Below are 25,424 nucleotides of genomic sequence, written 5' to 3'. Positions count from 1 at the left end.
TCTTTGCTTTCAGTAAGGGCACAGGAGCAAAAAAATATAAAAACAAATGTGCTTACATCATTTGTTAACACAACCAACCTGTTACTCATGGAAGTATTTAATAAGTGGAATATACAAAACATTCCAGAATTTCACACTCCTACCATTTTAATGACTTTACATCTGCAAAAAATAAACCTGGAACATAGGTGCTCTTTCCTACGAGAGATTAGAACGGGTTTTTAACGTTACCAAATGCATAAAAGGTGGGTGGCTGGGGAGAAATGGCTCAATTTTGGGATTTTCCTTTGTTTCTCGTCATTTTACTGACCTGTGGGTAGCTGCTGTGAGGGTGGTCTTTGCAAACCAATTTAAACTTGTACATTGTTTCAGTAGATTACTCCCAAATGGTTACAGTGACTGTTTTGGTGGTCTTAGGGCAAACACGGGGAGTCTGCAAGTCATCTGCTTTTGTTAATAGGTTAGTTTCATATCCGTCCTGCACGATAGCGATGGTTTCCTCAAATCTAGTTCATTGACCATCAGACTGTAAACTGACTTTGTTATTTAAGGATAAGGAGAGGAGGGGCCAAAGCTAACAGATAAGCCAGATCACAGAGCTTTAGAGACGCATGCGCTACAGAGTAATTAGGTTCAAGGACACATGTTACACTTCTTTGTTTATTTAACTTTATAAAATCTTTGTCAGATATGCAGACTTATTTATTGTTTTGTGTTTTAATTAACTAGAATTTAGTACATAAACTGTGACTCTGCCACTTGTGTTTGCCATGTAAGGGGTGTGAGAAGACATTGGACAGCACTAAGTACTTCAGTCTGCTCTGAGAGGCAGGGGCATTGAACAGTTTTCCATATGCCATATGTCTTTTATTTCTGATTTATCTATACTTAATGGGTGCTGTTAACTTACAATAAAGCTATGGACTTTATACAAACCTGGGTTGAAACCATTATTCACCTGGAAAATGTGCTTCAGAATACATGTCCTTGGTTTTTACTCTTTTTGTAACAAGAGGTTTATTTTCATTGCAGAAATTGGATCATCAGGTGGTTGGTGAATTGATAAATGAAAATGAGAAATGACTTTTAGTCACAGCTTTCTTGTGTGTTTGTGTGTCAGTGGGGAAATAAAATGACTGAAATAAGAGCTTTTTGTAAGACTAAATATCTGCAATAAAAGTTACCACTTTTTGGTAGATTTATTGTGGCTAATCCTTTAAGTAGGATTTTATCACCTAACAACAAATGAACAGAATTCTATAAAAAATACATTTTATTAAGTTCATTTGTAAGGTGTTTCAGCTCTAATAGATGGCTTCAATCAGTCTTTCTGGGTCCATTGCAGTTCGCAGTTTGCACTTAACTTATAAGGTATTATATAAAATAAAATTCTGTCTTGTGATGGATAGCCTTATATAAATTAAATTAGTTTAACGGATTTATTCAAGAGTAAATGTAAACAAGTTGATGTTCAGGTTTTTGTCATTCTGATATATTTCTTTTCACCACAAACAGCATTTTTTCAGAAATAGTACATTTATCTTGAGCTCTTTTCGTGATGAATATAGCCCATGTAGTTGAAGTCACACAAACTGTTAATTGTACTCAAAGATGAGTGTAGGAAGGTGTGACATAAACTAAAGCTACACGTTATGAGTGACACCATCATCTTTGCTTTCAGCCAGAATCCCAGACTGGATGAGAAGCTGCTTATTTTTATTATCGTCTTTTGGTTTATACATGGGAAACCTTTAGAACTGAACAAAATGTCTATTTATCAAAACGTACAAATACATCAGAGCTGTAAATATGTTGAAAATGTGTTTATTCTAAGCTACAAAAAGTCCAGAGATTGTAAGGCTCTCAGAACGAGCAACAAGCAAGCTAGCTGTCCACATGGCAGAATCAGAGCTTTTTATAATCCTGCCAATTTTATTATTATAGCCAGAATTTACACTTTGACCAACAGCACATGTATTAGAAGGTACGAATTTAGTGTTTCTTGACAGAAGATAACACTTGTGTGAATGTGAGAAAAAGAATTGCTTGGCTCAAGCTTTTAGTCATTCTCTTTGCCAAATGCATTTTCGGTGACCTCATGGAACAGATCAGATTATGTGGTGCAAAGTTGTGTCAAACTATTTCAAACATTTTCTCTTATCGTTCTCAAAGCCTTCAGAACAAACAAACAAAAAGGGTTAGAATTCACAATAAGTAATTGTTTAGTAATATATGTGTAGCTTTTTTTATTCACCATTTACTTTTGTCAATAACCGTAGTGACGCAGTAAGAATAATATACTAATGGTCTGACAAAAGCCGCATCCTCAAGGCATTCTGGATAAATGTCCTTATCAGCACAGGCTAAATAACTGCCAAGACAATGACGTCACACACCTTTGTGATGCATACTGTATACCCTTTCATTGATCATTGTGTCTTCGTTGCAGCAGTACCTCTTCAGTGGTGTGAATGAGGGAGACATGGCAGATCGCACGCCACCTCTGGAGTCTGGCCAGATTCTCAGCCCTGAACTCCCAATCCTGGCCTCACCACCACCCTCAGCCATGGTCAATGGGGAGGGCCCCCAGCAGGTACACACGGACTAATTCCTTCTTCTTTTATTCACTCTTGCTGTGTTCGTTTTGCTGTCCAATGACTGAAATCCTAATATTTTGTATTTTTGTTTGGGGAATTTTTAAATAATACTATTTATTACTTTTTATGTCCAGTTTTCTTGAAAATTATTTATTTGACTTTTTATAATTAGGCTGACTGCATGGAAAATTTAATAGCATGATTTATGCTTTTGTTTTATTAGATATCCCTGCTCTAGTGGTATTGTAAGAGACAAAGTCTGTAGCTTGATCAACATATCAGAAGCAGTGAATCTGATATGATACAATATCTATCTGTTAATTACGTTGACTGGATTTATTTTATCCCTTCACCTTATTGGGTAGTGATACAATCCAACTTCCAAAGGTCACACTTATACCAGTGAATAATTCCTTTTGGGTTTCTGTAAATGGATTCAGTGTTAGTGTTACAAGTTTTATTTTTCCCAATTCATTTATGGCAGCCTTTTGTAAAACTTTTCATTTTTTAAGAGTTGTTTCAGTTGCTAAATCAAATTGTGCATACATAGTTTGTACTCAGCTAAGTACTAAAACAATCTAAATGGATTTGCTATCCTCTCTGTTGCTTATTGAATATATTTTGTAGGTAACAGCTGCACACCAGTGAGAAACTTCTCGGTTTTGATAAGGTTTGCCATTTTTGCACAGGATATGGGTTGCTACCTCCCATCATGCCTTGTTCGTATCAGAGTGAAGCTAAGTGATCCTGACAAGCCTGGGTGATTTCTGTGTCATTCTGATTGTGACCAGTTTGATTTGCGTTAGTTTCCCTGACTCCCCAGGGATAGCATTGAACCCACAGCGATATCTTTCTACCGTTTCTTCAGTCTCATGTTGCCTAGCCCTGATAAGACTTGACAATATTACTGCCATCACATAAACTTGCCTTTCCTCCCATCTCAGTCGTTTTCCACAGTGAAAAAAACCCTCACCTGGATTAGTCTTTGTTCACGTAGAGATCAAATTTTGCACGTTTTGTTCAGTTGTGAGGGTGGCATGCTCAGTGAATTCAGTTACCTTCCCACCTCTCCCAAAGGTTTCCTGATTGCCTCGACATGCCCCTTGTGGCTTTTTAAACTGTTTTATAAGAGTTAAAGGAATAACGTGCTGTTGTTGCTTGCTGACTTACATCATTATCACTCTGCTGTTCAGACCAATTTGAATCTCTGCATGTTCGTAATGGCAGAAATAGGAATATTAGTTTTTTTTTCCTTTTCCCTGTGTTGGCGTACCATTCTCCGAAATATCAGAGCCAAGTAAAAAGTTCTGTTGTTGAATAAAATAAGTCAATAGCTGTTCAGCCTACATCTTATAAATAACTATTAGTTTCATCTAGTTGGGGTAAAATGCATGAATAGGTGAATAAAAAAATCAAAACTCTATTTTGTAAATAAATTATTTTAACTCATAATACATGAGCTTATTTTTGTTTATATATATATATATATATATATATATATATATATATATATATATATATATATGGTTGCAGTACATTATTTAGCTTTTCTTAATTAGTTATTTTTAATAACCCGGCTTAGTTTAACACATTATTCACAAAGGGATTGAGCCTCAAAGATGGGGTGATTATGAACTATTCATGATCAAAATGCAGATGAAAAAAATGTATTTCAGAAATAAATTATGTTTGATAGTTTGGTATAGGTTCCAGTCTGAGCTTGATTTGCTGGTGCTATTAAGTGCTTTTAGATCGCCTGGGACCTGTTCAGTCCTTCTAACCATTAGTTCATCAATTATTTATTTATTTTTCATTTTCCCACTGGTCAAACTGCGTCTGTGTTTATTGGGTCAATTTTAGCTCCTGCTTCAGAGCAGGCAGTTCTTTAGCTCGGTATGGATTCCTGATTGATGTAAGGGGATGTGATTGGTTCATACATAAGTGTGTATCGATTGTCTGAGCAGGTTAAATGCTCTTCCAGCACCTCCAGCATTAAAACTTCATTTGTATTAGTAGAGTAGAAGCTACTTACCTGCACCTATTGTTTGCCGTGGTGTGCTCTTCTTTGAACATGTGCAGAACAAACCAGGCTGTTATATGATTCCTGTATTTCCTTCTTCTGAATGTTTGTAGAACTCTTTCGAACTCCACTTTGAAAAATGAAGCCAAAGACCCATAACACAGCTCCAATTTGTTGGTAGTGGTGGATGTTACATGTATAAGGGACGTGGTCGTGCTGACTTTTGTGTTATGCAATCAGCACTCCCCTGGTGGTGAGAAAGCAGACTTCTAGGTTATTTTAACTGTTTTGTAGTGGACCCAACTATCCTTATAACCCTTAGAGAGTCCTTTATATTCATTTGGTCCAAAAGCATCAGCCTGGGTACCATAGACTCTACTTAAGGTTTTTTAGTGTAGTATTTATTCATCCAACATCTCCAAATGTTTTCAAAATTCAGCTGCAAAGAAAATTGTTAAAATTCAGACTATTAAGGAGGGGTTTGGTACTGCAATTTTGTGTTTTTAACTACAGACATTTTTTATTAGTTTAGGTAATAATAAAACATTTCAGAAAAAAAAACAGCAACATTTTTTTGTATATTTTTCAATCCTCAATTTTTAACAATGTTATATGGGTGTGTTTCCTTTTTAAAATGAATGTTATTTAAAGTAGGGGTTGTGGGTAGTTTGTTAATGGTAGCAGCAGGTTTACATCAGGTTTGCTTTCCCTGCTGGTGACGTGAAAATCAATACTTAAGGCAGCATAATAAAGTATACAACATCCTGTTTTATGGGTTTGTGTTTTAAGGGCGTAGTGTGAGTCACAGCTAGGTGTTGAGATCTGTATTGATTGAGCTTTGGTTTTCAGTTTTAACTTTAATTCTTGCATCAAGTACCATGTAAATATTGTTTTCTTTCTGCACAGTTTTCATAGTTTTTGCTATTTCATTTAATTTTTTTGTTGTCTTTACATTGAAGTTGTGTTCATGAGTTGAGTGCAAAACCTGCAGTACACACTGTTTTCTCTGATTAGAGTTTTTAGTATCTTGTGGAGAACACATGGCAAAGGAGATCAGATGTGACTGATTTTTATGGCGTCAGAGTCTAGACCCCAAGCAGCTGTGCAATTGACAATAGGATTAAAAAAAAAAAAAACATTTTGTTTTATTTTGGGATTTTCAAGCCTTTTTGTTGCTCTGAATTGCATAGAACCTTTGTTTGCTAAATATGTGCAATGTGTGTCTTAAAAGGGGTGTAAGTATCAAGACAGCTATGGAGTGAGGAGCAGGGAATACGTGAGGGGTCTGAGCCCTGACAGAATGATGCAGGACTGTGGTGACAGTGAAGTGGATTCACAGCGATGGCTGACCCCCCTGTATCTGACCTTTAGTTAAAGAAACAGGAAGAACACTTTTTTCTTTGTTCTTTTTTTTTCATAATCCAAGTCCTGGTTTGGTATTATGCTCTACTGAACCAATTATTTTGAGTCAGAAAGGAAGCTGTTGTCTCAGGGTCATTACCTGAGATGATTCCTTTTAAGAGATGACTTTGGCTACAGCATGAATCACTTCTTCCTTCCACTTATGCTTCCCTCCCCCCTTTGGTTTTTCCTGCTCTTACCGTTTGGTTTGTTGCTAAATTGGTAACAGATGAAACGGTTTGTTTCTGTCAATGTTTAAGCCTAGCTAATGGCTTATGCACTTAGCTGCTGGCTGTGCTGATGGATATGTATATTTTCTCTCATTTTCTTCATTACTCAAATTTGTTAGACTTTCTATTCAGTGTTTTTTATTCATGTTTGTGCTTGTGTTTTTATGTTACTTTATTCTGATGAATTTTTGGTCTTTGTTTATTACTTGACAGACTGTAACAGATTGGTATCACTTTTTGATATAGTTTGCGTTAGACACCAATCCAAAGAGTTATCCAGTTGTTTCAAAATTATGAATTCTTTATATGTGAAATATATGCAATTACAAGTTATTTTGAGTTAGCACATTTGAGAGAGCTTATAAGAACAGTAATGTTGAAGTGGGTATTTTTTTTATTTTTTTTTTATTTTTTATCTTTATACAAGTTTATATTCAAACATACCTAAGTCACCTTTACACATTTCAACACAAGGTGAGGTGACATTTAAGACTAAAATGCACTGCTTTTCCATTTGTGAGTAAAAGCACTCTGCAGCATATCGTGACTGAACAACCTGGACAAGGAAACACAGTCATGAATGTGATCTGCTGGTCACTACGTGTTTTGAGTGGGAAAATGTAACCGTGGGATAGTGAGACCTGACTTCTAAATTCGTCTGTCTTTAGTTCTGGCCTTGTATGTTATAGCCAGACAGACAAGAGAGGGCCTTGGACATGTTTCCTTCACAAGTTACCAAAGGGCTTGAGATGTTGTGACAAATATGCAACCCACTCTTCTTGTCTCCTGGTAGACCACTGAATCATCTGTGAAGACGGGGGTGAGCCCACTATTTGTCAGCAACCATGAGAAGGCGGACAGTTTGTGACTCAGCAGTGTTTAGGGCACCTTTCTCAAGCCAGTAAAACAAACTATATTAGCTGAGCTGATGTAGAAAACATTAAGACACTACACCCAAACCTTATAATTGTGGTGAAACCATTACTGCTTGTTCTGGGATCATGTTGTTGAAATATTTGTGTAAGCAAACTTCCAAATAAACATAACATGGGTATCGAGGGCAGCGGAAACAATGGCATTTCGTCCATGCTTTTTATCTTAAGATGGGTTGGTAATGTTGTTATGGGCCTAATTCTGAGTTGATTAACATTTTTTAAAAAGTTTAGCTTTATTTGCAGTGGTCATTAGAAAATACAGTAACATTCAATTAGAATTGAATAACAGTAATGGTTGCTATATTCATAGGGTATTTCATATATTTATGTTTATGTAAATCCAAAGCAGAAAGTTACCATGAAACAGTGATGGTTGGTGACTGATGAGTTATTAGCAAAATGCTGAAGGCTCATTTAGAAACATAAAACTTATTTACATAGTAGAAAGTACTTTACAGTTAGTATCCACTAAGATTTTAGTTAAACTTAAATGTTTGACACTGTGCTTTAGTATCGGTTTGTGATTGCCCTAATTAATGTTTCATTTTTCACTTAACATTTAAAAACTGTTTGGTTCCCTTTTAGATTTTTCTCCCTGTATTTCTCCCTTGTTTGCTTTTATGCAATATTTCCACAGAATCCTGGGAGGTTAAGGATCATCATGTTGCTTTGAATCATCATCATCATTGCACACGCAAGTGTATGGCATCAGCTGCAGAGAGATTGCGTTAGTTCCTGGCCAGTTCTGACCCTGGCAGGATTTTCCCTGTGTCATTTGGCTCTTGTTTCCTGTCCACCCAGCTGCTATTTTGCATCAACGCACAGTAAACAATTAGGAGGAACAAATAGTGAGAAACCCGAACTCTGAGTCACCAGTGGCAAAGAAACGTCAGAGCTGACCGTCATGAGCAGAGAGCAGGCCCATCCTCTTGGGTAATAAAACACACCAGTGGCCACCTGGATGACCGTGTGCACTAACTGATCCTTACCATCTTTGCATAGAACTTAAACCTGAATGCAAATCTTTGCAGTGGAAGAAACGTGATGTAGCACATAATGTTTGGAGATGATGTTCTGTATGGTGTACCTGATTTTCTTTTTTATATGATCTTGTGAATGCGAGGAGACCACTACACACTACAGTCATCATATAGTTGGTCTCTAATTGGAGCAAAACACTGAGTTCATTTAAAATTTAAAACTGGTGCTTAGGTGTACTTGAATTTGTTTTGCATGAAGTGAAAGTTCAGTTTTTCCGTATGAACTTGAGGGGGTGTGCAAGCTTAATTTGTGTTTGCCAAGTGGTGTTATCAGAAGAGGAACTTGCCTTATCTAAGAAGATATTAATCTCCTTTTTTTCTGTTCTGCATATTAAAGTGTGTGAATGTGTGTACAGAGTACATCATAGGTAATGCCTTTCAAATTTGCAAAGTAGAGTATCTTCTTCATAACATGAGTCAAATGTTCTGGGGATTTTTTTAAATGAGTAAAAACCAATATATTTCAACATAAAATAATGATGAGGGAATTTACACAGCTTAACAAGCAAATACGCTGCATTTCACTTGGGAGTTCATAAAATCAATAAATATTAGGTAAACGAAGAAAAAGTTAGTTGTACTCAAATATCCGCCCTGATTGGAGTATTGTTAGGAAAAAGATGCATGCACTGGGATTTTATATTTCAATTTCCAGTTGGAGCTCCTGCTTAGAAATATCCATAAAAAATGCAAATCCATTTCAACTATAAGCTAATAAAACACTTTGCTGTTGCACTGAAAAGTCAGTTGTTAGTGGGTGTTAAAAGGTTTTGAACTAGTGTAGAGGTGAAACAATATAAGCTTTTCATCCTTATTAGATACCCAAACCACCTCAACTGGCTCCTCTCGTTGTGGAGGAGCAGTGACTCTCCTCCCAGTCCCTCCCAGATAACCAAACTTCTCACCCTATCTCTAAGGGAGAGCCCAGCTACCCTGCAGAGAAAACTCAGTTTAACTGCCTGTATCTGGAATCTCACTCTTTCGGTCACTACCCAAAGTAGTAGGATCGTAGACCGACCAATAAAGAGAGAGCTTTGTCTTGCACTTCAGCTTGCTCTTCACCACAACGGGCCGGTACAGAGTACACAATATTGCAGAAGTCGCAACGAAAGGCATGTCAATCTCATGCTCTATTTTTCCCTCACTCGTGAACAAAACATACTTTAACTCCTCCACTACATAAGTTCAGGCTCCTTTCCCACCAGAGAGGTGACATTCCATGTCCCAAGAGCCAGCTTTGGTAAGCTAGGGTCAGAGCGCCAAGGCCCCCACCTTCGGCTGCTAAAACATTGTATGTACAATGTTTCAAAATCCTACTCATTGGCTTATTCTAACAATAAAACAATGGATATTTGAGCTCAAGCATATCTTTAAAGTCAGGGAAGCAGTTAACAATTTTTTTGGTCATTCTCACATAAACATTTAATATCATGTTTGTGAGTATTGGCTATTGTGCCACTTCTTAGTATAATGTACATATTAGGTTTTTAATACAATGATTGGTATATTTAAACTATGAATATGTGTACTGTGTAAACTAGTTTTTTTTTGTTACCATTTCTCTTTTATAATTAATTTTACTCTATATTTCCCTGATGTCCTCTTACTTACTTAAGCTTATTATACTTGGACTCTACTGCTTACTGATTGCTGCTTACAGCTTTCTCATATAAATGCCTCAATCTAGATTTTTGTGGTTGTTGTTGTTTTTATATTTAAAGTAAAGCAAACAGGATTTTAAGGTACCTCATTTGCTTGGCGCAGAGTGTTTGAGAACTTGGCACACGCTGATCAAGTGATCATCACTGCCGCTTTAAGATACGATCCATTTGGACTAAATGAGGGCAGATGTTACCGAGGCACTGAACACTTTCAAGCTGTGTGTATTGTGTCACTATACAAATAATCTTTTGTTTTTACTGTGAGCGTGCTGCTTTGTGATATTTGAAGATGTCAGAGAACCTAAGACTGCAATTGTCACCAACGCTGGATATCTGCAATTGAACTCTCTCTACCTCATCTCCTCATTGATCGGAGTATTAAGGGGATGTAAAGCTCTGTGAATGGGAGAGAGAGCCACAGTAGAGTATGAGGGGGAGGGAGAGAAGGGAGAGAGGGAGGCAGAGGGACTGTAGCGTTGTCATATATGTCAGCCTCAGAAGCTGCGTGGGTTGCTCGGCTTCCTCACGCCATTGTTGTTGTTGTGAAAAAGACAGAACAAAGGACTCCCAATGCTATGGACCCCTTTTACCTTTACCAGCTCAGCAGTGCTATGATCACACCCTGATGGAATGCTATTGAAATTAACCATGTTAAGGAGCACAGCAGGCGTTAACTGAACTCAGTCAGTGAAAGAGGCAAAGAGGAAACAAGCAGCAAACTGAGGCATCATCCAAAGTCCTTCTCTTTTTTGATCCTGTTTTTTTGGGCTCATCTGCCTTTTTCTTCCTGTTCCGAAGCGTGGCCAACGCTGATAAGGTTTCAGTCCCTTCTGTGAAGGTTCGGTGTGGACATTGCTGTGGATTGTTGAAAGCGTTGCTGTGGATACTGATGGCAGGGAGGCTGCACTGAAGCCGGAGACGAGAGTGAACAAGCTGCTCGCCGCTGAGGAGTGTGCCGCTGATGAAGCAGATGCACCCGAATCAAGCTAAGCAACCATGAGATTATCGCCACACTTTCTGTAAACGGCTTCATTCAAAGCAAAAAAAAAAGAAAATCTAAGCCCTGAATTTCTGTTCTCCTCATGTCTTGTCGGTCTCTTACTGGACTTAATGCTGGCGTGGATAAAAGTGGAGTTTGTAAAAGACAAGCTCAGCCAGATGTCTTGGCGTCGTAGGTCATGTGATTTCTCATGAGGGTTGGGTGAAGTGGTGAAGGGTCTAGTAGACCCTGGAGCATCTGTTCCTGTCTTTGACTGCATGATTAGTGACGCTTCAATGAGAGAAAACGATGCGGGGAACAGTAAGTAGCAGTAAGATTTTATTTTTTTTCCCAAGCAAATCCTTCCCTCCCTCCCCTCCTTTTTTTCCCCACGTGCAGTAGCTTTAACAGCATTGATTTCTGCTGTAATTTTCAAACAAAAAAAATTGATTAATCATCTTTTGTGTTGTTGTTGTTTTTTTTTTTTGCTTTACAATGGAGAGAGAGAACAACAGACATACACATGTACCTGACTGGAGTGTTCAGACTTTGATTGAATTAGACTCCATTGCCCCTCCCACCACCACCATCATACTATACACACTGCTGACGCTGCTTGTGTGGGTTTGTATCAACATATGAGGCTGTGTGGCAGTCAAAGGGCTCTTTCCTGTCTTTGCTGAGCACATGAATGGGAGCAGTGTCAGAGATGGAGGTGCTGATGATTTCAGTGTTTGAAGACAGCCATAGACAAAGCCCTTTGCCAGAGGAGTGTAGATTCTGTGACCGCGACTTCCACAAGAGTGAGGTATCCAGCGCCCACACACAGAGCTAGGAAACAGAAATCTTTGATTTTATAGGAATAAGTTGAAAGAATATTCAATTTGAGAACATCTGAAGTGTTTGTGGGTTTTTAAACACTAGTTAATATTTAATTTCTGTGTTTTGAAAATAAGTTGACTCAATAAATTTAAATGTGTTTTTTTTATTTATGTGCTTATTGAAAAAAACCCAACAACAATCTGTTAGAAATACTGTAATTGCTTTGATAAATTACCAGAACAAAAATACTTCCTTAATTTTTCTTTTTGTCTCTTCTTTCCTTGTCCAGGGTATGTTTGTTTAGTCTTTTATAACAACTAAAGTGGCATGACTCATTGTAGAGTACATATCAGTGTGTGCCTGACATTTCATGATGAACTGAGTGACTTTGTGTGTGTGTGTGTGACAATTGCATCTAGACATTAATAGCAAGTTTAGCTAAAAACCTGTCCCTTTGTTTGTTTGAAATTTGAACACATAATTTAACTATTTTTAGTGTCTGTCTGTGTTAATGACTGAATTGGCTTGAACGATTAATTGCAAATTTTAGACTTGGCTTCATCTGTCAGCAGCAGCTGTTCTTTATTTAATTTACTGTCTGTTTTTTTTCCATTGAGATCATTACTTATTTGTAAATAATTTCAATACATTTTTATAAGAAACTTGCGTTACCTGTCAGTTTGTTTGAACGTATTTTACTCGTTAGATTAATACAGAGATAATTAGTTTAACATGGTCTATAATGAGTCTTGTTCTATAAAATGAGTAAATCGCAATCTCTTTTGCATCCTTACAGGTAATCCTGGTGCAAGTCAACCCAGGTGAGGCCTTCACTATTCGAAGAGAGGATGGTCAGTTTCAGTGTATCACAGGTAAGCAAGCTATTATACTTTGAATTGTTTAAAGGTCTGTTATTTAGGAAGTTGAAGCATCTAGTAGATCTAATTGCAAATTTGAACTAAACACCTTCCGCCTACAACTAACCTATAATGCAGGTTTAAAAAATAACCTATTAGTCAAAATATCAATAAAAATAAATTTGGTTTGTTCTTTCTGGCCTACTATTATAACAAGGTGGCATAACAGTTTATTGATTTAGTTAATTCATGATTCTACAGTCATGGAAACATTATTGTAAATAACTCACTTTCATGGTTTCACGCTGAAAACTGTCATTTTGAATTTATATGTGAATCTTCAAATATTCAAGTAATGCAAGTTTGTTTTTCTTTAGATTTTGCATTTCTAAACTATTTGAATATACTGTAGATGACCAATAGTTATTTTTTCAGTTTGGTTTGAAAATGCTGATGAGTCATGAAGTGTTACAATATATTATATTAAGAAAAGTGGTTTCTAAAACAAACTCAAGATCAGTAATGTATTTTTTATTTATTTTTTGTTATGCCTGTCTTATTTAGTTATATGTTGTATTAAAAAATCTAAACTTTATAATGTTAACTGGTGCAAACCTGATTTTGGTACATCAGTTTTAAGCCTTTTCTGTAGAGTTAAATGTTCACACACAGTCAAAAAAAGGAGATTTTTCACATTTGGAAAGATAGTGTAGTGGGACTTGAATTAAGATCTCAAATACAAAGTTTTGTGTGTAACTAAACAAAGATAATAACAAAGATTTATTCTTATCTACAGTATTCTGGTTATTTTTAATTATCAAAGGGATATGTATTAGAAATATTCATGATTGAGCTGAAAGCTAAAAACCTACAAAAAGACCATATGAAGCAGAAAATGCACTATTGCAATAATTCTGGAGAATTAAGTGATATGGAGTCCAATGCACATTTTACAGACTTAACCCACAACATTACTTCCTTTCAGAAGAATACTGTGGTTCATTGACAAAATGTTAATCAAACAAAACCATTTTTATTCTCTGATTTTTAAAAAGGAGCCAGGAGAGACACATTTGTAATGTTTACAGAAAAATATATTCTCCAAGGACATTTTTTAGGTCCTTTTCTGCTGTAAACACCTCTCCCATAAATCCTTTTTTTTTAAGTTTTAACATTTCCAGATTTTAACATCATTAGAAAAATTATTATTTTACTCTAATATTATAGCAAACTGTGTTACTCAGATAATTCTTCCTGATAGTCTGCCCCCTGGACCGAGTGAATTTAATGGCCAAGATATTTTATTGGATTTAAGTAACGGTTGACAGGTGTTCCTCGACACTGACTAGTGACCTTTTTTTTTGTTTGCTGAAAAACAATTTGATCAAGGAACTAGATTATTATTCATACTTCTGTTTTCAACAATCCCTTTCACCTGGACTAATTCTGCTCAGTGTGTGCCCCCCAAAAAGGAAGGCTTTTAGGATGCAATGAGGTATTTTTCCAGAAATGATAGAGGGATGTCAGTGATGTCTCACAGCTTGGAGCCTGTACTGTGCCAGAAATGCATCTGGTGATTTGCACCATTATAGAAAATGGTGCATTTTAAGAAAATGTGTCATGTAACTCATTTTATTGAATTTGACGTGTTTTTGGGAAAGCTGAGCTGATCACACATTATACATTATCATACATGCATAAATTAAATTAACTGTTTTCAAAAGCCTATGTGAGCATTAAGGAGTGTTTTGTTTGCTGTGATTATTTATGATGATGACGATATTCCTTCATCAAAGTGTAAATGAAGGTTAAAAAAATATTACCTTTCCGCCTGAGGTTAAATTTGTTTTCACAACCTGTTTCTTTAAGGTAAACTGAAGTAGGATGGTCGTACAATTATCAGTATCAGTTGTCACATAAAGACTTTCATAACCTTTACTAAACCTTAATTGTAACCCTTAAACACATGTTGGTCTGCAGACTTTTTCTAACCAGATATCAGTTATCAGATTATAAGGATCTCTGGTTATGTTAACAAGCAGAAAATGCAAAGCAAAACTTACTGTAGTGTTCAAATGGTGTTTACAAGATTACAGATTTAGCTTTGTATCTAGGCAGAAAATAAAGGGTTAAGTATGTAAAATCTATTGTGTGTGTATATAAGGCTAACATCATCCATCCTTTATCCTTGGTTCCTTTATTCTGAGCTGTACTCTTGCTCTTCAGTCTCACGGCTGATAAAATTAACAGTGCGCCAATAATCTATCATAATGGGAAATAAACATATGGCCTAATTATAGTATTTAGCATAAGAGTTGGAGCAGAAATGCAGTGTTTGAGTTAGATGTGTTACTCATTTATCCTGATGGGAGTCATTTTCTTTTCCACCGTTGTTGGTGATTGCGCTGGCTTTGTGACAGCAACAATGAAGTGTGGCTTTTACATGTTGTTGACAGTGTGAGTGCAAGGCTGCTGGAATAGTTGTAGGAGGTTGTGTTGTGGGGCCATAATTGTGAACTATTACAAAGCATTGCGTTTGCCAGGAAAAACATTGATCTTAGAATGATTCTCTATCTTCATGGCTGGCAACAGGAGACATATCTCCCTTTATTGATATTTCTACAGGCTCATAGATGGTTGTTTTTTGATACGTTAAGTTGCAAATTTGATTAAAAAAAAAACAAAGAATTGCCATTTTTTTGACATCCAGTGTGGCTCAGAGGGAGACTATTTGCTCTGTAGCATTTCTTTTATTCCATGGCGTCCGTGTAGTCATCTGTGTAGACCAGCATTTGCCATCTTCTGCTTTTGTCAGTACTTTGTGGTAAAACAACAGGCCTCAGGCATCCAGACTTGGATGACAAAGCAACGAAAGGGGAGAGAGAAGGTGATGCTGCACAGCCAGGACACCATTATACAGTTTGTTCACAACAAGGACTCTTTCGCCAGCTCTCCATGAGTAAAAGTTCCTAATAGGGAGCAGGGATACATAGTTTTTCCATCAGAGGAGAAACATGGAACTAAGAGGTGCCACATAGATCAGTGTGACTGCTACTAACTGGCCTGTCACAGGGTGCACTCATCTCTCTGTGACGTGAATAGAGGGATGACTCACCGCTTGCAGTACAAGGAGGGAGGAAGAAGTGTGTGTGTGCGCGCGCACGTTTGTTTGTGAGTGCAAGCAAGCATGTATGCGCTTCTGTGGTTGGTTTGGTTTGTTGCATGAACACAACATCAGACTATCTCTGTTCACTTTGGCATCTGCTCTGCATATATTTAATCTCCCATCTTTAACCTCACAGCGTACTCGCAGGACCGAATGACAGCGACACAGATTTAGAATGATCAGGTTTGCATGTGTCTTTCAGGATTTGTTATAGCCGAGCCTTAAATTTTGTATTCGGAGTCATATTTTTAGCAGCTGGAGGTGCGTAATTGCTACGTGATAGGGCATGACAACCTGTTTAATAGGAACAGTCAGTCTTGTAAAATGCAGTTTATAGAGGGCATTTGCTGTTTTTGATATCTGCCTTGAAGGTTAGACCTTTTAGTGAGGGGAACTAATTAGAGTAGCCATTCAGCATCCTTCTGCTCTCTATTTCTCTCTGTTTTGCATGTTTGTGGACACGTCTTTCTCAAACGACCTAGAGTCCTCCCCGTGTCAACCTTTCTCCAAATCTGCTACAAGATTCCAGATCTGAAGGCTGTATCACTGGAATTTGTTGCCACCTGATAAGCTTAGAGCTGGTGATTCACCATCACTTTGGATGATTCATTCTCTGGGTGATGGTATAAAACTCTGTCTCACTCTTTTGGGATTTTTAAACCTTACTCAGATTTGCCACAAAATTTAAGCCATTCATTGTGGGGACATGACTTAAAGCTGTGTGGTAAAGGGAGCAGGTACCCTCATAACAAATGTGCACATACTGCCTTATAAGCCGATTTATTTATTTTTGTCATTGTCTCAGTTTACTTGTCTATGTTCTTTGGTATTTTGTTTGTAATACACAATCATATCATTTCTAATGTCGCAGGTGTAGTCCAGGACATGCACTTTAAATATTTTGCTTTCGTTTAAGTTTATCTAACTGTTTTTGGTCGTACCTGTAAAAAACTCTGCATGGAGTTCCCTCTGGTCTTCAAGATTATGTGAAATCATTTTAAAGCTACATTATTAGCTTGACTTACTTGACTTCTGTAGGTTCTTATTATATCCAAAAAGAATACATGACATTCATTTTTATAGGTACAGCTTTTAGTTAGCCCTTAAAAGCATTGCACAGTTATAAACCGTACACTTATAGTTCCACAAATAGATGGTTATGAAATGAAAAATTATCCTAAGGGAGAAATGATTCTTTGAGAGAAATTCAAATGGACATTCTCATCTCTGAACAGCTTGCCAATTACTGACTGAAATGGATGTGACTGTCAAATTTGTCTGTTTCGAAAAGGTGCAGAAACGGATGGACACAACCTGCCAGGTCTGAAATGAGAAAGTTGAGGGCCAAGAAGTTCTAAAGTTATTTAACCATTTTACTAGACGTGTTAGTAAGTTTTAGACAGAGTTATGGAGACCATTTTAAAATAACTCCTCATTTCTCTGTAAGAATGTTAGTGACTGGGAAAATCAAGCCAATACTCGTTTGCTATCACTGGAAACACATGTCTTGAATCTAAAACTGTTACCACAATGAAATTTGGTTCAGTAAAATATTTTTAACCACTGGTTGGACAAATAATGTGTCAATCAAGAAAACTGTTTTTTGTTTTGTTTTGTTTTTTTGTCTCAATAATAATCAGTGGAAAAATTGGCAAATATCAACTGAAAACATCAAGTACACAAAAAACCAACATCTTCAGTTTGCAAATTATGGCTTGAGAATGAAACATCTGTTATTTGGCTAACCTTGACTCACGTTTTGTGACGCAGTATCTCTCTGGCTTACCCATAATTTTCATCAGAAGCGATTGTACCATAATCGGGTTAGACGCTGTTGCCAGAGTTGATGGTGGCCACTTTAATCAATACTTATATTTCTAACAGAAACGCCGCATTGCATCACATAAATTATTTTTGCAATTCACTCTGTTTTATAAAATAAAATTAAAAAATTTTGTTAAATTTTTTGATTCAATTCACATCAGACAGAACAACTATATGACTTAAGAAGAATGTCTGAGGTAGGAAAAATTTTAAGAATTCAGACAGCCTTTTAAAAAGAAGTGGTCACTTCACCGCATCTTTATTGCCAATTACACAACACCAGAAGTAAATCAGACAATTGTGTGTACACCAGGAGATTCATCACAAAAAAATTACAAGATTTTGTACTTTTTTTTTTTCTTTCCTTCATTTTTAAATAAATTGGAACTCCTGAGAAGTTAAAGCATGATTTCTTATATTTATTTATTTATTTATTTATTTTAAGATCTTTGATTGTTAAAGAATTATGTTTTTAACAAATTGCATAAAAATGCAGATCAAACTATATTCAGTCTAAATAAAGGGGTTATTTTCTAATTTTTTTAATCTAAATATCTTATTTGTGATTAGGCATAAAAGAGCAATATAAAATGGTTTCCTTTCCCACATGTGCTATGCTGTTTTTGGTTCTTTCCGTTATTTTACCTGGTCATTTAGAGTGGTATAAACTCACATCCTTAAATCATTTATTAATAAAAAATAAAGTATGTACTCACCCACAGCATCTTCTCACAAGCCTTTTTTTTACATATGTTTCACAAAATTTCTTTGCAAATATTAGACACATCAGACACATTAGCACTTTACTTTTTTATTCCTCACCTCCCCCTCTATACTCCAAGGACATGTACATAAAAATGTGCGTAAAATGGTTTATTCACTGCTACTGTGGTGAGTAGCTCTTATAAAGACTGGGCTACGGAGGCATTCTGCCATTTTTGTGCTAAAACCAAGAGACTAGTTGTAAAGAGGGGAAAAATACGATAGAAGATTAGGAGGTTAACATTTTGTTACAGGATGGAACTCAGCTGGAATCTTTATTTCCTAAACAGAGTCAAATAATTCATTATTTAAAAAATCCAGCCCCTGCCGTCATGGCCTCTCTTCCCTTGGTTCAGTCTGGCTTCGAGCAGCAGCAACAGCAGGGTGTGATGTTCCGTAATACGCACGAGCATGAAGGTTACTGATGCTCTTCCTTGTAAACATTTACTGGTAGGATTTTAAAAATCTTGTAGGTAGCTTGACACATTAGGAAATCAAAGTTTACTAACACCTTAGGAAAAAAAAAAAGGCCTTTTCTTTTTAAAGTCCTTTGTTTACTGTGCAGCTTCCTGCCCTGGGCTCTGCTTTACACACAGATCCGCTCAGACCCAGACCCCCCCCTTACACACACACACACACACACTTTCTTTTTTTTTTTTCCTCCTGCTCCATCTGTCTGGATTTTTGGTGGTTAGGTTCAAGCGCGTTACGCAGAAGCGGCATGGCCAAAGGCGAGCACACATATGCGTGTAATATTCTAATAGAATGTTATCCTCAGCCCAAATTACAGCTCTCCTAAACTGATGAGTTGTTTCCTGTCTGCAAGAAGAAATGTCATATGATGCTAAAATGGGACTATTTGCCTGAATGTCATTATGTATAAATCGTATGGCTTAGCAATGTAATTATTTTTCTTCATTAATGACAAATCAATTCTTTTTATTTTTGCTTCTAAGCAGTATTCATGCTCTGTCAGTTGTTTTTCATTGCCTACTCTCTCTTTTTAATTTCCACTTATTAGCTTTAGCTAAATCTTAATTCTGCTTATCTTTTTAGCTGACAATTATTCATGTGAAAACTCCCACTTTAAACTGCTTTGTCTCTTTATCTCATAATTCCCACTTCTTGTGTGCTTTCCTTGGTTTACACCCTTCTCTTAACCTAGCTAGCCTCTGTGTCCTTTGTTCTGTTTTCCCAATCTAGTCAAGAGTGCAATTGGACATTTGATCCGATATGACACTTTGCTTGGATTGCTGCCATTATTTCAACACTGTTTGCCAAGCTTTCCCTGTTTGCAGTACATCTCAAAGACCTGTTAACTTTACCTTCTACATAGTTCTGTGCAAAAGTTTCATTACCACCCTTAATTTATTTATACTTTGCCTCCAATGAGCCAGACTTTCATGAAATCGTTTAAAGTGGTCTTGATTTATCATTCCTCAGAATTTCTGAACGTCTTTTAAAGGCTTTCTTTGGACAAACTGTTAACTTTGGTATCTTTTACAGATCCAACTACACCATTTTTTGAACAAGTTGTGCCTTTGCGACAGGCTGCTAGGAATGAAGTGTCTCAAGTTTCAAATTAAAATTGAATCTTTACACAAAATAGACAATTTAGGGCATACAACATCGATTGATTCCTTGGGTTTAGGAGCCTCTTTGTACCTTAATGATTAACAGACAAAAAAAATAAACATTCCTCTGAAAACAGTCAGGTGCTGGACTGAAAATGAGTGAAAAAGCAGCCAAAGTCCAAAGAAAAACATTGAAAAAGCTTTGAACATTTATAAGGAAAACCCTTTTCTCCAGCAGTCTGTTGATGGATACTGTACCTGAAATCGTCCCATTCTGTCTGCTTATTTGAATTGACACGACTCCCAGTCAATGGTAGCTTATTGTAACACAAATGAGAAGTTCCACTTTGTCCATTAAAAGGATTCATTTTTTTGCCCTTGTATTCGCCAACCATCTTTTTTTTTTTCTTCTTGTGTTGACAGCATCTGTCCCACGTATAGTTTGCGGTTTCTGTTGTATTTTTGTGGCAGCGTTACGATGCTGCATACAGACCTGGCAAAGCAGCTACAACATTTGGGTCGTTTCCCGCATGTCTGTGTGAATGAAAACGTTTGTAGAAACTGTGCCATGTTTAAGAGGATAATTTTAGAAACTACAAATTAAAGGCTGGTTTAGGAAAGACTGTGTTCCCGTGTGGATGAGCCCTTGGTGAATGTTGGTATACATGTTTGGGATGCTGCCATATTAATGGCTTCTTAAATTTTTTTCCCCCCTTGTGGGTGATGTTTTTCCCGTGGCTGGTACTCCATGGCCACGTCAGCACCACCAGGGCTCCAGCTGACACAGGAGGGAGGGAGGAATCCGTCTGTTTTTTTTTTCCTTTCATTTTTTTATTTTTTTTATTCTGATATGTCAGCACTCGTGCGTCAGTTTGATGTAAAAGAGAGGGTGTCATACTCCAACCCCCACCCCACCCTTTTTTTTTCTCACTTGCTAAAGGTACCCTCATCACCTTTTTCTCACCTTGCTGGTTGTGTTAGTCCTACAGTCTCAGAGTTTGTATTCACAAAGCCTTTCAATCTAAATAGACAACACATCGGATGCTAATGTGATTCATCAGATTTGCTGTTAGTCAGCATCAGCAGCGCTAAGAAAAATTGCCCTAATCAGTCATTAGGCAGATGCACAGCTGAGCACTGTGTGGCATAATTTTCATCTAATTTGTCTTAAAAGTGAGTGGAGTTAACAGTAAACACTTTGAACTCCCACTCAAATTATATTCTAATATGAAACTAACGATGGCTGAGCTAGTGTGACTTCCTTCATTTAGGCTGAGATCTTTCCTTATCTGTCAACTGAGTCCTTGCACACATGCTGTCTTCTCAGGTAGAGAAAGGACTTATTGTTTAACTGGCCATTTGATTTTAATAGACGCCCCTGTTAGCTGTTTCACGTCAATTTATTAGCAGGTAGGAAGTGCCATGCAGTTTCACTGGTCTGCTTGCTGTACCTGCATCCCACTGAGAGGCTGCTGTTGATGTATTTTATCATGGTATGACTGACTGATAGCACGGTACACTAGGTCAGATGGATAAGATCATGATATGGTAAAGCATGTTTGTTACAGCACTGCAGCTGAAAAATGCAGACAGCAGATGCGAGTTCTGCTAGGATTGAATACATTAGTGATAGATGGTCCAACTAAGTATAACCCCTGTAACATACTCCAACCAACAATCTTACAAACAAGTTATGGCATCCTTCCCACATCTCACCTCCAGTCACAAAGCTCACTTGTACTAACATTGCAAACAAAGCCTGCTTCTCTGTTAAGTTACCACTCGCTGCAGAAAAGCAAAAGCAGTGTTTTAGCATGTCTGTCTATTACCAAAATATCTCATTAACAACCAGACAAATTTTAATGAAACTAGATGAAACCTATCATTGGATGTAGATCCATGACTGACCAAGTCAAACCACTTCATGATGGTCATCACAGGTAATCAGCATTAGCCAACAGTTTTACAGATATTTACCTAAAATTCAAAGTGGTAAGTGGTTTGCACTTGTATAGCGCTTTATCTAGTCCAAGGACCCCAAAGCACTTCACACTAGAATCATTCACCCATTCACCTCACATTCATTCATTCATTCCCACCCATTCATTCATACACTGATGGCGGTAATATGAAGCCATATTGTAGCCACAGCTGCCCTGGGGTGGGCTGACAGAAGTGAGACAGAAGCGAGCCCTCTGACCACCACCAGTAGGTGGGTGAAGTGTCTTGCCCACTGACGGAGTGGGGGCTCGAACCAGCAACCCTCCGGTTACAGGATGGACCCAGGATTGACCACCATCACCCGTGGTAGTAGCTGAGAGTCTGTAATATAGTGTTATTTTTAAGCTTTGACCAAAACAGCTACAACATCATAGGATAGTCTTAGTCTAAAACTCAAGACATGAAAGGCAACAATCAATATGCATTCCTGTTGGGATCTGTAGGCCTTTAATTTAGCACAGCGTTGAACTTTGAACCCTTATCATGTTATCTGTTGAGGTGTCTCAATGCTTCAGTAAATTTTGCCTTCGTGTGTCATTTTGAAAGTTGCAGCTGATAGTACTGTTGAACTGTAACACACGGTGGAAATGTTCCTAGATTTTGTCTCCAAAAATGTGCAAAATGTTCAATTAAAGCAAAGAATCACAACTACATTGTCATCTTTATGTAAGAAGGGACAGGATTTTTTATTATTATTTTATTTTTTTGACTTTTTAAGTTTTAGATTGCTTACTCATCAACCTGGGTTGTGTCAGAATACCTGCTTGAAACTTCAGTTACTCTCCCATGAGAGCTGGAGGCTGAATACCAGCACCTGAGGGAAATGGTGCTAGATGTCAGTGTGAGAGTACAAGGTTTCTGTGCGTCATTATAGAGCTTGTCCTCAGCAGCTGTGAACCTATTATAGTTTCCTATTTAGAGGGGCTCTCCCCCCCCAAAATACATTTTCAGTAAAGTGAAGAAAAATCTCTTCCTCATGCATTTTCTTGGGAGGTCAGTGAATCCCTCTGCTCTTCTGTGTGATATCTGGTGTTGGGGCCCTATTGTTTCTGTCTTAGGTTTAAAGAAAGTGAAATGTGGTAATGTGCAAACTTGGCTCAGAGATTTTTCTCTTCGAGGTGTTTTTGCTGAGCTGTCACTTCTCTGAGCTGAGCTAAGCCATTCAACTGGCCCCAGCAACAGAGCAGGGAACTTTGTTGTTTCTCAGCACTTTTAAAAAGTGGCCCTCATACATTTGCAACTATTTTTTTTATCTGTCTTACAAATAAATAAATGATGAATGGAATGAAATGAGACTGAAAGTGTACCTTTTGTACTGAAGTGAAACAACTCAGAGTATACTCTCCTTCATATATTCGCACTAGTTAAAGCCTGTCATTTGTCATTTACAACGTAGCAAAATGTGAGATTTGTGTCACACTATTTAAGGTTCATGTTTTATATACTAAAACACAAAACAAAAATCATGAAGATAGTCTTTTTTTCTGTGCAGTACTTTGGTCTATTGTGGTTGTTTTAAACAGTTTTATAAATAACATTAAAACAACCTGGACTGGATTGGATTGCATAAAATTGGCAGGGATATAATCAATAAAACCATTTTTAAAGAAGTTTTAATTAGGGATAGGGGATCTTTAGGCACCTCTCGATTTCTTAGGATTCTGTGGGCTGCAATGTGATTTATAAAACAACTGATGGATTTCATTGCATCCATAATCACACTTTAAACACAATCCTGGGCATAAAATCTGTAAGACCTAAAAGAAACAAAATAATTTGCTCTACACTGCAGTGTAAAACAGCTTTCATTTAAACAAGATTTTAGGAACTAGATTAACAAAATGGGTTAAAATACTGAGTGCAGTGAGATAAGATTTTGTGACAGTGGATATCCATCCACTTTAGTCTGTGTAGAGTTTATATCTTGGACATGTTCTACTGCAGCTCCAAAGTTTGCAACATAAGGTTGTTTCTCACTGACCAGTGAGCCACGCAACCATGATTTGCACGGCCAGTTTTTGAAAATAATGGCCTCTTTTTGTGTTCATAGCTTGGGAAACTGTATTTTAAACCCCACACATTTTTTTTTTGCCAACATTGTACCATGCTGCAATTGGTTTATTACATTCTGGAGATTCCCTCATGAAATCCATTTGCAGATTTGTCACCAGTTGCAGCCCAGTGAGACACTGCCTTTTAGAAGTGGCAGCAACGACCGGCAGTTTTTCTCCCTCTCCAGGTGGAAACATGTACACAACTTGCATATAGTGTGGCGATTGTGACCGTCATATTTCCCTTTTTCTTCATGGAAGCCCGATTACAAACTTCCAAACCCTGGCTTTCCTTGCAGAAGGTGCTGCTTACACCTCGTGTCCCTGTTGTGTTCATGCATAGACGGCTCCAAGTTCTGCCTTTTGTAGGATGTTATTAACAAATTAGTTATCAATTTTTGACATTTATATATCAATTCAGAATGGTTTGTGTCTGCATCACAATGCATCAAAAATAGATCATAACCCCCTAGTTTCAGTTGAGTTTAACAGTCTGTTGAAATTTTTCACTTTTTTCTTTGAATCCACTGATTTGATGAATTCTGAATGTGCTTCCTTTCTGCTCTGTGATTCTGAGAAATCTCTTCTCTATAATCTTCTAATCTTCTGGGTCCTGCTAGACCTCAGATAAATTTTCTGCCCTATTTGCAGCCTTCCTATTCTCATCACATTTATCAAAGATGAATCAGCTGCTTGTCCTGAGCAGCAGTGTTTGATCTTGTTCTTTCCTTCATTACAGGTCCTGCTCAGGTTCCCATGATGTCTCCAAATGGTTCAGTGCCTCCAATCTATGTGCCTCCTGGATATGTGTCACAGGTGTTCTTTCTAAATCATTTTCCCACTAGTATCAGATTGTCATCTTATATAAACTCTGAGCAGATTTGATATTAGTTTTCCATGCTCATGTTTGTTTACTTCCTCCTAGATCATAGAAGAGAACGGAGTGCGGAGGGTTCTGGTTTTACCTCAGCAACCAGATTTCCACCCAGGGGGGCATTCCCCTCTCCACCACCCTCCGCCTCCTCCTCATGCGCACCTGCCTGCCTTCATCCCACATCCCGCCATGATCCCCCCTCCACCTCACCTTTACACAGGCATGGCAGGTGGCGTGGGCGACTTGAGCTCCCAGTACATCTCCCAGTACCATCCAGCTCATATCTTCTCAGATCAGGGTGAGTTAGAACCAGAGATGCATCTGTTGTTCTGTTGAAGGGTTGTTTGTCTTCTTATACAATTAAGTCAAATTGTTTAGCGTCTCCGCTTCTAAATCTTGTCTCACTTTCATGCAAGCTACTTGATTTACATATATACAGGTGCTGGTCATAAAATTAGAATATCATGAAAAAGTAGGTTGATTTCAGTAATTCCATTTAAAAAGTGAAACTTGTATATTATATTCATACATTACATACAAACTCATATATTTCAAATGTTTATTTCGTTTAATTTTGATGATTACAAATGACAACAAATGAAAATCTCAAATTCATCATATCAGAAAATT

At 37.3% G+C, this 25,424-nt stretch overlaps 1 protein-coding gene across 2 annotated transcripts in view; it reads left to right on the top strand.

Annotated features, from left to right (window-relative positions):
- fndc3a (fibronectin type III domain containing 3A) overlaps window positions 1-25,424 on the top strand; it is a 44,799-nt gene that overhangs the window by 1,304 nt on the left and 18,071 nt on the right. The window contains exons 2-5 of one of the 2 annotated variants that reach the window (XM_017416442.3): window positions 2,453-2,593; window positions 12,482-12,557; window positions 24,660-24,736; window positions 24,846-25,092. In XM_017416442.3, coding sequence (XP_017271931.1) covers window positions 2,483-2,593; window positions 12,482-12,557; window positions 24,660-24,736; window positions 24,846-25,092 — 511 coding nt within the window. In that variant the 5' untranslated portion in view covers window positions 2,453-2,482. Of the gene's footprint in view, window positions 1-2,449; window positions 2,594-12,481; window positions 12,558-24,659; window positions 24,737-24,845; window positions 25,093-25,424 lie in introns of both variants that reach the window. The other variant, XM_017416440.3, reaches the window with a different exon arrangement.

The sequence above is a fragment of the Kryptolebias marmoratus genome, linkage group LG2 (assembly GCF_001649575.2).
Source record: "Kryptolebias marmoratus isolate JLee-2015 linkage group LG2, ASM164957v2, whole genome shotgun sequence".
Lineage (NCBI taxonomy): Eukaryota > Metazoa > Chordata > Actinopteri > Cyprinodontiformes > Rivulidae > Kryptolebias > Kryptolebias marmoratus.
Note: the sequence above shows the minus strand (reverse complement) of the source record. Positions and strands in the feature narration are given on the sequence as shown.